At 46.8% G+C, this 17,859-nt stretch overlaps 1 protein-coding gene across 1 annotated transcript; it reads right to left on the bottom strand.

Annotated features, from left to right (window-relative positions):
• Positions 1–1,492: 1,492 nt before the first annotated feature.
• LOC141117673 (acyl-coenzyme A thioesterase 1-like) lies at positions 1,493–17,546 on the bottom strand. The gene is made up of 3 exons (XM_073610645.1): positions 16,832–17,546; positions 4,256–4,458; positions 1,493–2,181 (listed from the first exon to the last, which is right to left on the bottom strand). Exons 1-3 carry the CDS (start codon positions 17,451–17,453, stop codon positions 1,582–1,584), a joined length of 1,425 nt encoding a protein of 474 aa, XP_073466746.1. The 5' UTR covers positions 17,454–17,546; the 3' UTR covers positions 1,493–1,581.
• Between the last annotated feature and the right edge of the window lie 313 nt (positions 17,547–17,859).

Genomic DNA, 17,859 nt, shown 5'->3' with positions numbered 1-17,859 from the left:
TTGTAGGTAAGTAGGTATACATATCTTTCTTACATAACTTAGCATAGGTGGTAAGAGGAAGGAAATGAAAGGTTTAAAGGCTAGTTAGGTATATAGGCAGATTTCCACTTTAAGCTCCTGTACATATGAAATTATAAAACTGAAAGTGGTTTTAACCCTAAAAAAAAAAAAAAAAACAACTAAGATCCTGTACCTTTAACCACTTCCGGACCGCCGCACGCCGATGTACGTCCAAACTTTGAAGGGGGATATTGTTGTTATGGCAGCAGCTAGCTGCCATAACCCTGGTATCCCCGTTTTTGTGCGGCGGTCCGCTTTCTGATAAAAGTGGTCCCTGCGGTGGATTCGCAGCGAGATCACATTTATCGGTGGCGGGAGAGGGCCCCCCACTTACCAGAGCCGTCGGTAGCAGCGGAGGCAATCACGTCCGTCTCCCTCCTGTGCCTGGAGACGAGTGAGGCTAAGATGGCGCCCACTCGTCTCCATGACACTGCTGGGCGGAAGCGATGTTAAAACGTCACTTCCGCCCACGCCTCTTAAAGGCATATTTTTTTCAATGTCATTCTTTTAAATGACTCTTTTTTTTTTTTTTATTGCATTTTAGTGCACATATGAGATCTGAGGTCTTTTTGACCCCAGATCTCATATTTAAGAGGTCCTATCATGCTTTTTTCTATTACAAAGGATGTTTACATTCCTTGTAATAGGAATAAAAGTGACACCATTTTTTTTTTTTTAAACAGTGTAAAAATAAATAAAATAATGTCAAATAAATAATAAAAATTAAAAAAAAAATGTTTAAAAACCCCCCGTACCGACGAGCTCGCGCGCAGAAGCGAACGCATATGCGAGTAGCGCCCGCATTTGAAAACGGTGGTCAAACCACACATGTGAGGTATCGCCGCAACCGGTAGAGCGAGAGCAATAATTCTAGCCCTAGACCTCCTCTGTAACGCAAAACATGCAACCTGTGGAATTTTTTAAACGTCGCCTATGGATATTTTTGAGGGTAAAAGTTTGACACCATTCCACGAGCGGGCGCAATTTTGAAGCGTGACATGTTGGGTATCAATTTACTTGGCGTGCTGACCACGGTAATCATGGCTGCTCTGATTACCATGGTCAGTTTCCGTTCCTCCTTAATCTGCTCCTCTGCTCTGACAGTATCTCCCCCTCCCTGTCAGCGTGGGTGCGGCTCTTCTCCCCACCCCTCCCACTGGCCGGTTGACGTCACAGGGGAATCTCAGCCCCTCTCGCTTCTCTCCATAGATCAAGGCCGACCAGCACAGGGGGATCACGTGACTGCACTGCTGCAGTGTAAGAACAGGTATTTAGCTTTTTAATTAAAAAAAAAACAAATACACAGTAGTTAATGGCATAAAGAGAAGAGTTTAGAACCACCTAAAATAGCTTCCAGCATACATTGGGCAGTTATAATTGTTGAGAAAAAAATGGACACCCCAGGAGGTAGGAGATGACTTGTAGACAAGAATAATCAAAATAGCAAATTACTTAAAATTATAATTTATTCATTGAGGATATAACAAATTGTACATTTGAGATCTTATTGCTATCAGGTATCTACAGGTGGCTGTGTGCTGCAGTATTGGCTTTAAGTTGCTTTGAGAAAAATCTTAGGATCTTTTTCCATGCATCTTCTTGTGCTTTAGCATGTGCTCTAAGCTGACCTCCCCATATGATAGGCATTCCCAATAACTTGTGATGGGAAGCCTTGCACAGAGGAAAATAAGGAGGCTCCAACAGATGGCCAGCCCCAGGATAATAGTATGATTCAACTTCCTTCTTGTGCTCTTTGAGACGTGCAACAAACTGCTTACTATATGATGCGCTGGGCCAGTTCTCATCATCAAGACCAGATAAGAGGAGGAAGGAAGCAGAGGACCTTTCAGCTGGGATGAGGCAATCTTGAAACACAGGGTCCATAGGGTCGTCCATAGACTCTGAACAATCCAGTTCTCCAGTTTCTGTAAGCTTAACCTTCTCAGGACGGAACTCCAAGCATGGGAGCACAAAGCCATCACATGGTAATGGGGCCATAGTGTTGGCATTGCAGCCACATATACTGACAACTGCCTTTATTCCAGGTAGGAATGTTGCCATTGTGATTGCTAGGTCAGCACCTTTAGAAAGGCCTATAATCCCAATTTCTTGTTTGTTAACCTACAAAAATATTAAAGACATAGTTTTAGTTTTCCCTGTTGTACCCTAATATTCTCATCAGATTTTGAATTCTAAAAAATAAAAACTAAAAAAACAAGCAAATCGTGGTATCACTTATTCACAATTCAAACCTGGTTCATCACCAAGTGTTGGAAGGCAACATGGTTTAATATCATATTTCTGGAGTTTTAGTTCCTGGTTGATACAGCCAGGTGGCCTAAGTTAGAAGTTGACCCAGCAGGGTGTAGATTCATGCCCCCTGGCAGGGGAGTAGAGCTTGGCTCCAGACCACCTGGTGTAATAAAGATTAAAGTGTTTGATTAACACGTCTGCAAACAAATCTTCAAAGAAAGCCACTACTGCCAAGTTGACTAATGGGTTGAGCTACCAAGATCAAAGACCAGATGTCATTGAAGATTTGACCAGGGTCGGACATCTGCGTGTCATGGACACACGCCGCCCCTAGTGGACAATACAGCATGCTTCCTGGAGGATGGATATTCTTATCTCTTTTCCATTGAACAGGAGGCTAGATGAGTGTGGTGTATGGGGGGCGTCTGAATGCAGTTTAAAAGTGCTGACCAGCAGAAAAACTCTCTCTTGCCTCATGGCTCTCATGCCAGTGAGCCCAGGTGATGACACAACATCTCAAGGACGACATTACGTAACGTATTATTGATGTTTTTGTATTTCATATTCTCTGTAATATTTTCCTTTAGTGCTTTTATGTTAGCGTTCCTATTTTCTTGGGAAATAAATAAAACCCTGGTTTATATAAGCAGTGTGTTTTATTTTCAATAGCTAACATTATTGTACCATCACCAGTAACTATACCAGAGCTAACTATAGGAATAGACAAGTTAATACATATATGGAATAAATAGAGGGAATCCATAACCACCTAATATTTATTTCACCAAGTATGGTTTTTCCACTTTCCGGATGAATGAGGCACTGGTGATACAGCCCAGGCCTCACAGAGGCATCCTGGGAAGGCTACATCATCAGTACCTCCCCCCTTAAATGATGTGCCCTGTCATATGTTCTGGGATGCAGACCCAAAGTTCCAGTAAAGGGAGATGGCCACCATGAGAAGTATGGAGAGGAAAAGGAAAATAAGGTATGCAAGAATAAAAAGCCTGCATTTATCTAAAAGTACCTGTTTGTAGATTGTCATTACTTAGCATTTGTAAAGGTTCCTTTGGTGTTATTTTTAAGATTCCTCTTTAAAATGGTTCTAAAGCCTTTTTTCACCTTAAAGCATTCTATGCATAAAGGCAAAAAACCTTTGGTGCTGCACCCCCCAACCCCCCCCACCCCCCCGGAGCCTGATCCGATCCAGCGATGTGCACAAGCGCAGCGGCTCCAGCTGCTGTCTCTCTCCTCATTGGATAGATTGATAGCAGTGGGAACCATGGGCTCCAGCTGCTGTCAATCAAATCCTGTGATGCGGGGGTGGGGCCAAGTCCCACTGTCTGTGTCAATGGATGCAGCAGCGGGACATGGAAGCGAGCCTGCACGGGTACCCCAAGGGAAAGCCGCTTTTGGGGGCACCCTATGAAGCGGAGGGGCCTGGAGCGCTGGTGAGGAACCCCAGAAGAGGAGGATCGGGGCTGCTCTGTGCAAAACCACTGCACAGAGCAGGTAAGTATAACATGTTTGTTATTTTTATTAAAAAAAAAGCCACTTTAAGCGCATTATCCAGCAGTATGGCTATGCTTTGTGGGAAGTAAATATGCCCTTTTTGGAGGGGCAATTGCTAGTCATCTCAGGATTTGGCATCACTGCCTCATCCCAGGTGCCATCTATACATTAAAAAGGGGCTAGTGTATCTAGGATAACAAGACCTCAGCGACTTCTCAGCCTGACTCAAAACCAGACTGTTATTTGCACAAAGATGAATGCACAACTACATCCAATGTTCATGGGGATTAAGGCTCTATTCACATCTTTTCAATTGCGTTTTTTACACTTTTTTGTGTTGAATAGCACTGCATTGGAGCAGCACATCTATGCTGTGCACTGGAGAACCTTCAAAACCAGGTCATACTATTTAGAGAATGTATAGAAATACCTTTGGGTACTGTTTTAAAAACTCCAAAGCTTCACGAAAGTAGTCCAGATGAAGCCCACCTAGATGGCTAGGGAGGTTATCGTAACCAAAATATGCGAGTGCCATTGTCACAAAGCCGTAATTGGCCAAGAGGCTGGCTCTGTGTTCCATGAGACCTCCCCCTGTTCCATACAGATCTATGATGCCAGGAAATGGGCCAGGTCCTACACAGGAGACAGAAGAAATAACATTTCACATTTAAAGTGTTTAGTTTAATTCATCGAGCTGGAAACAAATAGATTTGATCAAGAGTTTTAACTTCTAATTTTCCCTAATATCTTTTTCTAACAATAACTGATGCATACTAGGACAAAATCAATGTAAAATTTAGATGCCGCTCAGGTAGAGAGGTAAAGTCCAACTAGACAGCTGCAGGCAGGGATAGGGAACTTGTCCTAGCTCCAAGCTGCAGCAGTGTCAAGGAAAAAGATCCATAAGCCGCACACCATGAAACAGACCCATGTGCATGAAGTGAGATAAATGGTAACCTCAGCCCAGACTCCAGCATGGGTTCCCTATGATTAAGCTCCAAGGTGTGGAGCAAAATGTGTTGGGCGAGTGGCCTTGCTGGAGTCTGGGCTGAGGCTACCAATGATCTCACTTCATGCACATGGGTCTGTTTCATGGTGTGCGGCTTATGGATCTTTTTCCTTGACACTGCTGCAGCTTGGAGCTAGGACAAGTTCCCTATCCCTGCCTGCAGCTGTCTAGTTGGACTTTACCTCTCTAACTGAGCGGTATCTAAATTTTGTCTTTTTGGGTCATACTAGGACAAAAACTAAGCATAGGTGCCATGACTTGTCATTCCTGACATGACTGGTAGCCTGTATGTACAAGAAGGCCCCTATAAACAGCTACCAGCAAACAATGTATTCTATACAGAATAGCTCCTATTCAGCAAAATTGTGGGTTGTGGGGTGTTCAGCAAAATTGTCCCGTAAATACTCTCTTAAAATGGACCTATCAGTAACTTCCCTGCATAGGCAAATTCCTAACATGTAAATAACATACAAACAATTTATGTGTTACAATATACAGCAATGGTACATTGTATAATTAAAAATAACTGTACTTTTGTAATTAAAAAGTAGTATTTAAGCACCAGTCCAGCGCCTAGACCTGGGAGGTGCAATCTGGGAGAATGAGGTCATTAGGTACTGGAAGCAAGAGAAAGCATATCCTCATGTTCAACTCCCTCTGTGATTAGTCAAAATGACTGTGCGTTATAATATTATGAGATGTCAAAGGCAGGAGCAAGGAGTTGATCTCCATGAGCTGTCTACATTTAGCCAAGAATACAGAGGCTACTGTGTTAGTGAAGTTTTTCATTTATCTAGGTAAGGGATCTCCAAACTTTCTGAACAAAGAGCCAGTTTACTGCTCAGACTTTGGGGGCCCAGTCTGTCATTGAAAGTAGAAAATGCCCTGGTGTCAATGGGAGTAAACAATGGCCCATCATTGGTATTAGTGGGAGGAATAGTGCTAAATCATTGGTGTCAGTGGGAGGAATAGTGCCCCAAGGGCCGGATATACAATTGTGCTCATAAGTTTATATACCTTGGCAGAATTTATGATTTCTTGGCCATTTTTCAGAGAATATTAATAACACAAAAACTTTTCTTTCACTCATGGTTAGTATTTGGCTGAAGCCATTTATTATCATCAATCAATTGTGTTTACTCTTTTTAAATCATAATGGCAACAGAAACTACCCAAATGACCCTTATCAAAAGTTTACATACCCCAGTTCTTAATACCACGTATTGCCCCCTTTAACATCAATGACAGCTTGAAGTCTTTTGTGGTATTTGTGGATGAGGCTCTTTATCTTCTCAGATGGTAAAGCTGCTCATTCCTCTTGGAAAAAAGCCTCCAGTTCCTGTAAATTCTTGGGCTGTCTTGCATGAACTGCACGTTTGAGATCTCCCCAGAGTGGCTCAATGATATTGAGGTCAGGAGACTGAGATGGCCACTCCAGAACCTTCACTTTATTCTGCTGCAGCCAATGATAGGTCGACTTGGCCTTGTGTTTTGGATCATTGTCATGATGGAATGTCCAAGTACTTCCCATGCGCAGCTTCCTGGCTGATGAATGCAAATGTTCCTCCAGTATTTTTTGATAACATACTGCATTAATTTTGCCATCAATATTGACCAAAGTTCCTGCGCCTTTGTAGCTCACACACCCCCAAAACATCAGCGATCCACCTCCGTATTTCACAGTAGGAACGGTGTAACTTTCATCATAGGCCTTGTTGACTCCTCTCTAAATGTAGAGTTTACTGTTGTGGCCAAAAAGCTCAATTTTGGTCTCATCACTCCAAATGACTTTGTGCCAGAAGGTTTGAGGCTCGTCTCTGTGCTGTTTGACGTATTGTAAGCGGGATACTTTGTGGTATTTGCATAGTAGTGGCTTTCTTCTGGCGACTCGACCATGCAGCCCATCTTTCTTCAAGTGCCTCCTTATTGTGCATCTTGAAACAGCCAGACTATATGTTTTCAGAGAGTCCTGTATTTCACCTGAAGTTATTTGTGGGTTTTTCTTTGCATCCCGAACAATTTTCCTGGCAGTTGTGGCTAAAATTTTAGTTGGTCTACCTGACCATGGTTTGGTTTCAACAGAACCCCTCATTTTACAATTCTTGATTAGAGTTTGAACACTGCTGATTGGCATTCTCAATTCCTTGGATATCTTTTTATATCCCTTTCCTGTTTTATACAGTTCAACTACCTTTTCCTGCAGATACTTTGACAATTCTTTTGCTTTCCCCATGACTCAGAATCCAGAAATGTCAGTGCAGCACTGGATGAAAGATGCACGGGTCTGTCAGGAGTCCAGAAACTTGTTGACCTTTTTATACACACACACACACACACACTAATTACAAGCAAACAGAGCACAGGTGAGGATGGTTACCTTTAATAGCCATTCAAACCCCTTTGTGTCAACTTGTGTGCATGTTATCAGGCTAAAATCACCAGGGTATGTAAACTTTTGATCAGGGTCATTTGGGTATTTTCTGTTGTCATTATGATTTAAAAAGAGTAAACACAGTTGATTGATAATAAATGGCTTCAGCCAAACACTAACCATGAGTGAAAGAAAAGTTTTTGTGTTATCATTCATATTCTCTGAAAAATGGACAAGAAATCATAAATTCTGCCAGGGTATGTAAACTTATGAGCACGACTGTAAGTTGGCAAAGGGCTGCATCTAGCTCCCAGGCAGCAGTTTGGAGACCACTGATCTAAGACATGGTACAACTGGTAGTCATTAGTTCAAATTCAACTGGACTTATTTTGTATGTTCAAGTAGTTTTACCACTCATCATTGTAGTGCCTTTAGTTCTAATGAGTGTTGGAAGCCTAGATGGCATTTATAGGCCTCATGCACATGGACGGTTAGAGGCTGAAATTGTGTTGGGCAAAAAATCTGGACATTTTCCTGTGCCCAGGGAGCGGCTGATTACTGTGAATATCTATTTCTTTTCAAGTTCATTCAGCACTTAAAGTGATAATAATAGGCAATATATTTTTTTTAAAATAACAAACATGTTATACTTACCTGCTCTGTGCAGTGGTTTTGCTCCTCAAATCCTCCTCTTCTTGGTTCCTCCCGCAGGCACTTCTGGTCCCTCACTCCTGCCCCCAGAGCAAGCAGCTTCCAATGAGAGCACCAAAAAGGCGTGCTCCTGAGCCGCCGCTCTGCGTGTCCATTCACACACATAGCCAGGGCTTGGCCCCTCCCCCTCTCTCTCCTCGTTGGCTGTGATTGACAGCAGCAGGAGCCAATGAGGAAAGAGAGACCCAGCAGAGCCAAGGCTCCAGTACACATCGCTGGAGGAAGATCGGGCGCAGGTAAATATTAGGGGGGAGCTGCACAGAGACGGTTTTTATGGAGGTAAAAAACCTTGCCCCTTTACAACCACTTTAAGACCTGATGAAGAGGGGGTGGCAGAGCCCACAAAACCTGTTGGCTGTGTAACTTTATTATACTTTGAACTGATTTAAACTTTTGCAGACTATTGGTTTGGTATTCCTATTATTCTTTATCTTTGGACTCTTACTTTGGCCCCTCCAGTAAGGGGCATCTTTTTTTCATGAGAGCAGCCTCACCAGAGCCAACCAGCTCTATGTATTCAGTTGCCTTTCCTCAACTATAAAACATCACAACCAGAAGATCCAATGCTTCGTGCATATATGTGTTGCGTTTGTTACAATATGATTTTTTATATTAATCAGACATAAGATACATGGGACATAACATTACACAATAGTGGTTGGTCATAGAGATACTATTAGGTTCTGGCTTGAGTAGACAATGGGTACGTTGTATTGTTGTATTCAATTGACAGTTTTCAACAGGCTATTGTCTCTATAGCTACAGTACATAAGTGAGAGACTTACTTGTTTGAGGTTCTTTCAGCTCTCAAACTGAAAGAATGACTCTTAGATTACTGCCAGGTGTTGGCTTGAGTAGACAATGGGTACGTAGATACCATTTTTGTATTCAATTGACAGTTTTCAACAGTCCATTGTTTCTACAGCTACAGTAAACAGGTATGTTTTCTGTTGTTTGGTAACTATGGTAAACAGCCTGACACATAAAAGGGGTGAGTAGAGACTGGCGCACACACACACCATCATGCTGTAAGATGAGAAGCCACTGATAACAGAAGAAAGGTGCCTGATGCTCCAGGAGAATCGTTGCCAATGGAGATCATGAACATACAGTAACAAAAGATAAGTAACCTTTAAGTGTATTCATACTGATACAGACCATAGGCTGTTCATTTGCTAGGCATTTTGCTTGTTATAGATATCTGTCAGTCTTGTATTGTATTCCTAAGATTGTAATAGTTTTGTATGTACAGCATCTTTGTATAGTAAAAGCACATTTACACATTGCAGAAATCTCAGCTTCCTTGCTTATACCACAAAGTAACCTTGCTAGATAGATGCAAGCAAAACAATATACAACCTAATTGTTTTAGGGTGACTGAGCTACTGTTGTGGTTGAAAATGCTGGGGTTTGTTCCTGACACTCATTAGAAATGAAATTCAACTTAGATAAGTTGGGGAAATCTTCAGCTTTCCAGAGCAAATTCAGCTGAATGGCGCTAACTACTACTAGTTATAAAAGCTACTACACCGACCTACCCAGCCTTCTAGGCAGAAAGATAAAGGAGTGGGAACATTGTGCTCTTTTACAGAGATATGAAATATCTGAGTGTTCCACTTTTCACAATGTTCATCATGCATTCATGTGACACTAAACATATCTGATGTCAGGTCTAAAGTCTGACCTGGGGATTGTCATTTAACATAAGTCTTCATAAGCTGTACAGAATATGGAGCATGTATACTCACCGGCCACTTTATTAGGTATACCTGTTCAATTGCTTGCTAACTCAAATGGCTAATCAGCCAATCACATGGCTGCAAATCAATGCATTTAAGCATCAAGATGTGGTGAAGACGACTTGCTGAAGTTCAAACTGAGCATTAGAATGGAGAAGAAATGGGATTTAAGTGACTTTGAGCCTGGTTTCACACTTGTGCGGTGCGAATTGAAGCTCAGGTTTCACTGGGGAGATAACAATCTCCTGTTCAACGGATTCATTGCGTTTTTGCTCAGGATTAGAGAGCAGGGAGAGGAGGAGGGAGGGGGGGGAGAGGGGGAGGTGTAGTGAGGAGAAAGAGAAAATCCTTGTTCAGAACGCAATGCATCTGCGAATCAGATGCGTTCCCATAGGAGATAATAGGCTTGTAGTTCGCACCGCAATGCCCAAAAAACGCACACGTTTTTTGTGCAATGCGCAGTGCGAATGCAACGCACATATGTGAACCAGATGCATTCATATGAATGTATTTTAAAATATCCTGCGAATTAGATACGGTGTAAGCCGCATCTAATTCGCATAGGTGTGAACCCGGGCTCAACGTTGGATGGTTGTTGGTGCCAGACGGGCTGGTCTGAGTATTTCAAAAACTGATGATCTACTGGGATTTCCACACACATCCATCTCTAGGGTTTACAGAGAATGGTCAGAAAAAGAGAAACTATCCAGTGAGCGGCAGTTGTGTGGATTAAAATGCCTTGTTGATGTCAGAGGAGAATGGGCAGACTGGTTTGAGATGATAGAAAGACATCAGATAACCACTTGTTACAACCAAGGTATGCAGAATACCATTTCTGAACACAACACATCAACCCTTGAGGCTCCATTCACACCTGAGCGTAGTGATTTACTGGCATTTTTTAAAGCATTTTTGCAGCGTTTTCCAGCTTCAGGCATTTTTTATTTAGCTAATCGAAAGTACTACGGAGAGGAGAAGGAAAGGAAATTAGGGATGGAGAGCTGCTATTTGAGCAGAAAACGGGCGACAAAACGCTTGTAAAATGCTCAAGTCAGGCATTTCTATTGAAGTCTATGGGGACAAAAACGATTGCAATCTGCCAAAAAGAAGCTCATGTACTTTTTTGAGTGACATGCATTTTGCTTCAGGCGACAAAGCGCTCAGATGTGAACAGGGGCCATTGAAATGAATAGGATTTGGCTTGTTGAGTGTTTTAGAGCTACAAGCTTCAAGCAGAAAATCGCGCAGGTGTGAATGGGGCCTTAAGCAGATGGGCTACAGCAGCAGAAGATCACACCCGGGGGGCCACTCCTGTCAGCTAAGAAAAGGAAACTGAGGCTACAATTTGCACAGGCTCATCGAAATTGGACAATAGAAGATTGGAAAAACATTGCCTGGTCTGATGAGTCTAGGTTTAAGCTGCGACATTCAGATGGTCGGGTCAGAATTTGGTGCAAACAGCATAAAAGCATGGATCCATCCTGCCTTGTATCAACGGTTCAGGCTGGTGGTGTAATATGTGGAGGATATTTTCTTGGCACACTTTGGCCCCCTTAGTACCAATTGAGTCCTACCTGAGTATTATTGCTGACCATGTCCATCCCTTTATGACTACAGTGTACTCATCTTCTGATGGCTCCTTCCAGCAGGATAATGCACCATGTCACAAAGATCAAATCATCTCATCATCATTTCTTGAACATGACAATGAGATCACTGTACTCCAATGGCCTCCACAGTCACCAGATCTCAGTCCAATAGAGCACCTTTGGGATGTGGTGGAATGGGAGATTCACATCATGGATATGCAGCCAACAAATCTGCAGCAACTGCATGATATTATCATGTCAATATGGACCAAAATCTCTGAGGAATGTTTCCTACACCTTGTTGAATCCATGCCATGAAGAATTAAGGCCGTTCTGAAGGCAAAAGGAGGTCCAACCCGGTTCTATGAAGGTACCTAATAAAGTGTGTTTACAAACACGGAACTCTGTGTGCTTGAGAACAGCGATCTCGTTGTTTTTCTCTCTGAAAATCAGGGAGAAAAAGCAGCCAGATCAGAAAGTAAAAACAGCACATATTACACTAGTTAGGCACACAGTTAACCCCTTGATCGCCCCTGATGTTAATCCCCTTCACAGCCAGTCATTAGTACAGTGTCAGTGTACAGTATTAGTATTGATTACTGTATTAGTGTCACTAGGAACGTCAGTGTCAGTTATTGACCCTCCCAGCCAATGTCTGTTAGCGCCAGATTTCAGCCACCCTATTACAGTTCATTATACTGTAAGTTGCTAATAACCGCCATTACAGTATAGTGTCTATAGCTGTGTACATTCCAGTATATGTACCATAGTTTATAGCCGCTAAAACATTCACACAAACCATTTATTATATACTGTACTTATTGGGCCTTAATTCTGGCCTCAATATATGTAGATTTTTTTTTTTTTATTGGATAGGTTTTATAACAGAAAGTAGAAAAAATGTGAGTTTTTTTTTTTTTAAATCATTAGGCTTTTTTCTTTTATGTAATAAAAAACCCAGTGATAATCAAATACCACCAAAAGTAAGCTCTGTTTGTGTTAAAAAAAATGGTATAAATTTAATTTGTGCACAGGGCTACATGACTGCGCAATTGCCAGTTAAAGTAACGCAGCGCTGAATAGCAAAAATTGGTCTGGTCATGAAGGGGGTAAAACCTTCCAAAGGTCAAGTGGTTAATAACCATGTTACTTATAAAATGAGAACACACTAGTGTTAGTAAAATAGTCTCCGTAAGTCCAAAATAAAACATGTTCTTCCACCTTCACTATTTTCTCCAAAGTGCTTCAATAATAAAATCATGTGCAACACCACCGCCACCACCACTACCGCCACCATCACCACCACTACCGCCGCCACCACTACCGCCACCATCACCACCACTACCGCCACCACCACTACCGCCACCACTACCGCCACCATCACCACCACTACCACCACTACCGCCACCATCACCACCGCCACCATCACCACCACTACCGCCACCACTACCGCCACCATCACCACCACTACCGCCACCATCACCACCACTACCGCCACCATCACCACCACTACCGCCACCATCACCACCACTACCGCCACCACTACCGCTACCATCACCACCACTACCACCACTACCGCCACCATCACCACCACCATCACCACCGCCACCATCACCACCACTACCGCCACCACTACCGCCACCATCACCACCACTACCGCCACCATCACCACCACTACCGCCACCATCACCACCACTACCGCCACCATCACCACCACTACCGCCACCACTACCGCCACCATCACCACCACTACCGCTACCATCACCACCACTACTGCCACCATCACCACCACTACCATCACCACCACTACCGCTACCATCACCACCACTACTGCCACCATCACCACCACTATCACCACCACTACCGCCACCATCACCACCACTATCACCACCACTACCGCCACCATCACCACCACTACCGCTACCATCACCACCACTACTGCCACCATCACCACCACTACCATCACCACCACTACCGCTACCATCACCACCACTACTGCCACCATCACCACCACTATCACCACCACTACCGCCACCATCACCACCACTATCACCACCGCTACCATCACCACCACTACTGCCACCATCACCACCACTACCATCACCACCACTACCGCTACCATCACCACCACTACTGCCACCATCACCACCACTATCACCACCACTACCGCCACCATCACCACCACTATCACCACCACTACCGCCACCATCACCACCACTACCGCCACCATCACCACCACTACCATCACCACCACTACCGCCACCATCACCACCACTACCATCACCACCACTACCGCCACCATCACCACCACCATCACCACCACTACCGCCACCATCACCACCACTACCATCACCACCACTACCACCACCATCACCACCACTACCGCCACCACTACCGCCACCATCACCACCACTACCGCCACCATCACCACCACTACTGCCACCATCACCACCACTACCACCACCATCACCACCACCACTATCACCACCACTACCACCACCACTACCACCACCACTACCACCACCACTACCGCTACCATCACCACCACTACCACCACCACTACTGCCGCCACCACCACTACTGCCGCCACCATCACCACCACCACCACCACCACAACCACTACTACCGCCACAACCACTACTACCGCCACCATCACCACCACTACCGCCACCACCACTACTACCACCACCATCACCACCACTACCGCCACCACCACTACTACCGCCACCACCACTACTACCACCACCACTACCGCCACCATCACCACTACTACCGCCACCGCCACCACCACTACCGCCACCACCATCACTACCACCACCACCATCACCACCACCATCACTACCGCCACCATCACCACTACCGCCACCATCACCACTACCGCCACTACTACCGCCACCACCACCATCACTACCGCCACCACCACTACTACTGCCACCCTCACCACCACCGCCACCACCACTACCGCCACCACTACCACCACCACCACTACCACCACCACTACCGCCACCACCACTACCGCCACCACTACCACCACCACTACCGCCACCACCACTACCGCCACCACCACTACAACAACTACCGCCGCCACTACTACTACCGTCACCATTACCATCGCCACCACTAGCGCCACCACTACTACCACCACCACTACCACCACCACTACTACTACCACCACCACTACTACCGTCACCATTACCATCGCCACCACTACTACCGCCACTATCACCACTACCGCCACCACCACTACCGCCACCATCACCACCACTACCGCCACCACCATTACCACTACTACCGCCACCACCACTACTACCGCCACCATCACCACCACTACCGCCACCACTAGTACCGCCACCATCACTACCACCGCCACCATCACTACTACCGCCACCATCACCGCCACCACCACTACTACCGCCACCACTACTACCACCACCACTACTACTGCCACCACCACCACTACTACCACCACTACCACCACTACTACCACCACTACCACCACTACTACCGCCACCACCACTACTACTGCCACCATCACCACCACCACTACTACTGCCACCATCACCACCACCATCACTACCGCCACCATCACCACCACCATCACTACCGCCACCATCACCACTACCGCCACTACTACTGCCACCACCACTACCATCACCATCACTACCGCCACCACCACTACCGCCACCATCACCACCGCCTCCATCATCACCACCGTCACCACCACTACTGCCACCATCACCACTACTACCACCACCATCACCACTACCATCACCACCACCACTACTGCCACCACTACTGCCGCCACCATCACTACCGCCACCACCACTACTACCGCCACCATCATCACCACCACTACTACCACCACTATCATCACAACCACCAGCACTACCGCCACCACCACTACTACTGCCACCATCACCACCACCGCCACCACCACTACTACTACCGCAACCATCACCACTCCACTACCACCACCACCACCACCACTACTACTACCACCACCACCATCGCCACCACCACTACTACCGCCACCATTACCATCGCCACTACTACTACCGCCACTATCACCACTACCGCCACCACTACTACCGCCACCATCACCACCACTACCGCCACCACTACTACCGCCACCATTACCACCACTACCGCCACCAATACTACCGCCACCATCACCACCACCACCACTACTACCGCCACCATCGCCATCACTACTACCACCACCATCACCGCCACCACTACCGCCACCATCACCACTACTGCCACCACCACTACCACCACCACAACTATCGTCACCACCACTACCGCCACCACCACCACTACTACCATCATCACTACTACCGCCACCACCACTACTACCGCCACCATCACCACCACCACTACTACTACCACCACCACCACTACCACCATCACTACCGCCACCATCACCACCAATACTACCGCCACCATCACCACTACAACCACCATCACTACCGCCACCACCACTACTACCGCCACCATCACCGCCACCATCATCACCACTACTGCCACTACCACTACCACCACCACCACTACTACCGCCACCATCACTACCGCCACCACCACTACTACCGCCACCATCATCACCACCACCACTACTACTGCCACCATCACCACCACCACTGCCACCACTACTACCGCCACCATCACCAGCACCACTACTACTACCGCAACCATCACCACCACTACCGCCACCATCACCACCACTCCACTACCACCACCATCACTACTACCGCCGCCGCCACCACCACCACGGCCACTACTACTACCACTACTACTACCGCAACCATCACCACCACTACCGCCACCACCACTACTACCGCCCCCGCCACCACCACCACCACCACTACCACCACCATCACCACCACTACTGCCATCGCCACCACCTCCACTCTCATGGGTCTACCCTCACCTTCAAAGTTGGATCTTTCAATAAGAAAAGGTCAGATGCACGTGATCTCCTTTAGGTCTTGGAAAAGCTCAATTCAAGAACAAAGTTATTATTGCATCCACTGACACTAATGTTTGGGGTTATTATTGTGTCCAATAAAACCAATACTGGGAGTTATTATTTCCTCCCACTGACACCAATATTAGGGGTGCATCAACTGACATCAATGCTGGGGGTTGCTGCTCCATGACATACGTGGTCACCCAAATCTGTCATAATGTCACAGCTGGTGACCCCGATCTCCTCCATGTTACACCCAGTAACCCCGATCCCCCAATGTCACACTCAGTGACCCCGATCCCCCAATGTCACACCTGGTGACCCCGATCCCCAATGTCACACCTAGTAACTCTGATCCCCAATATCACACCCAGTGACCCCGATCTCCCAATGTCATACCCAGTGACCCCGATCATCCCCCGTCACACCCTATGACCCCAGTCTTTCCTCCACGTCACACCCAGTGACCCTGGTCCCCCAATGTCACACCTGGTGACCCTGATCGCTCAATGTCACACCCGGTGACCCTGATGGTCCCCCCAATGTCACACCCGGTGACCCCGATCCCCCAATATCACACCCGGTGTCCCCAATGTTCCCCCATATCCCGGGGTCACTCACCGGGTGGTATGAAGAGAGTGGCCCGCACTCTGCCCTCCCTCACCGGGATCCTGCTGACTCCTTCCCCTAGGAAGCTCCTCTCCTGGACCGCAGTGCTGAGCACATCTCCGGCCGGCTCCTGGTGGAGGGAGAAGCGGACAGTCAGGGGGCTCCGCACGTCCTTCTTCACCATCCTCCTCATACCATTCCGGGGCTCCAGAGCCCACAGGGGCCCCTCCGCTTCTACTCCGGTGAACGTGCCGCCCTCCAGCGCCGGGCTCCGGCTCAGCTCCAGATCCCCTCCGCTCCCGGCTCGGTACCGACCCAGGGAAGTGAACGGCTCCCCGCCTTCATCGGTCAGCTCGGTGCGGAGAGACACCTCCTGTCCGGGGATCAGCCCGATCACTTCCAACCGGAGAGGATCATCGAACAGGCAGCGCTCCGGGGACACCCGCAACTCTACCGAGCCGGACATGGAGCGCCCAAAGCGGGGGAGATCAGAGCCGGACATGGAGCGCCCAAAGCGGGGGAGATCAGAGCCGGACATGGAGCGCCGAGCCTGGGAGAGATCAGAGCCGGACATGGAGAGCCTGAACCGAGGGAGAGCCGCACCGTACACTGAGCTCAGAGCCGACCACAGCATGGTGCCCTTTGCCCGGCACTGATCACCGCCCGCTCCGCGCAGTACCAGGCTACACCCTCCTTTACGGGGCACACTGACACCCCCCAGGGAGAACAGATACAACCTGCATCCCGTTATGTCACTAAAGGACAATGATCGCTGTCCCAAATACATTCACCGATATCACCCCAATACAAACATTCACCGATATCACCCCAATACAAACATTCACTGATATCACCCCAATACAAACATTCACCGATATCACCCCAATACAATCATTCACTGATATCACCCCAATATAAACATTCACCAATATCACCCCAACGCAAACATTCACCGATATCACCCCAATGCAATCATTCACCGATATCACCCCAATACAATCATTCACCGATATCACCCCAATACAATCATTCACCGATAT

The sequence above is a fragment of the Aquarana catesbeiana genome, linkage group LG13, assembly GCF_042186555.1.
Source record: "Aquarana catesbeiana isolate 2022-GZ linkage group LG13, ASM4218655v1, whole genome shotgun sequence".
In the NCBI taxonomy this organism is placed as follows: domain Eukaryota; kingdom Metazoa; phylum Chordata; class Amphibia; order Anura; family Ranidae; genus Aquarana; species Aquarana catesbeiana.
This window is presented reverse-complemented; position numbering and strand designations above follow the sequence as displayed.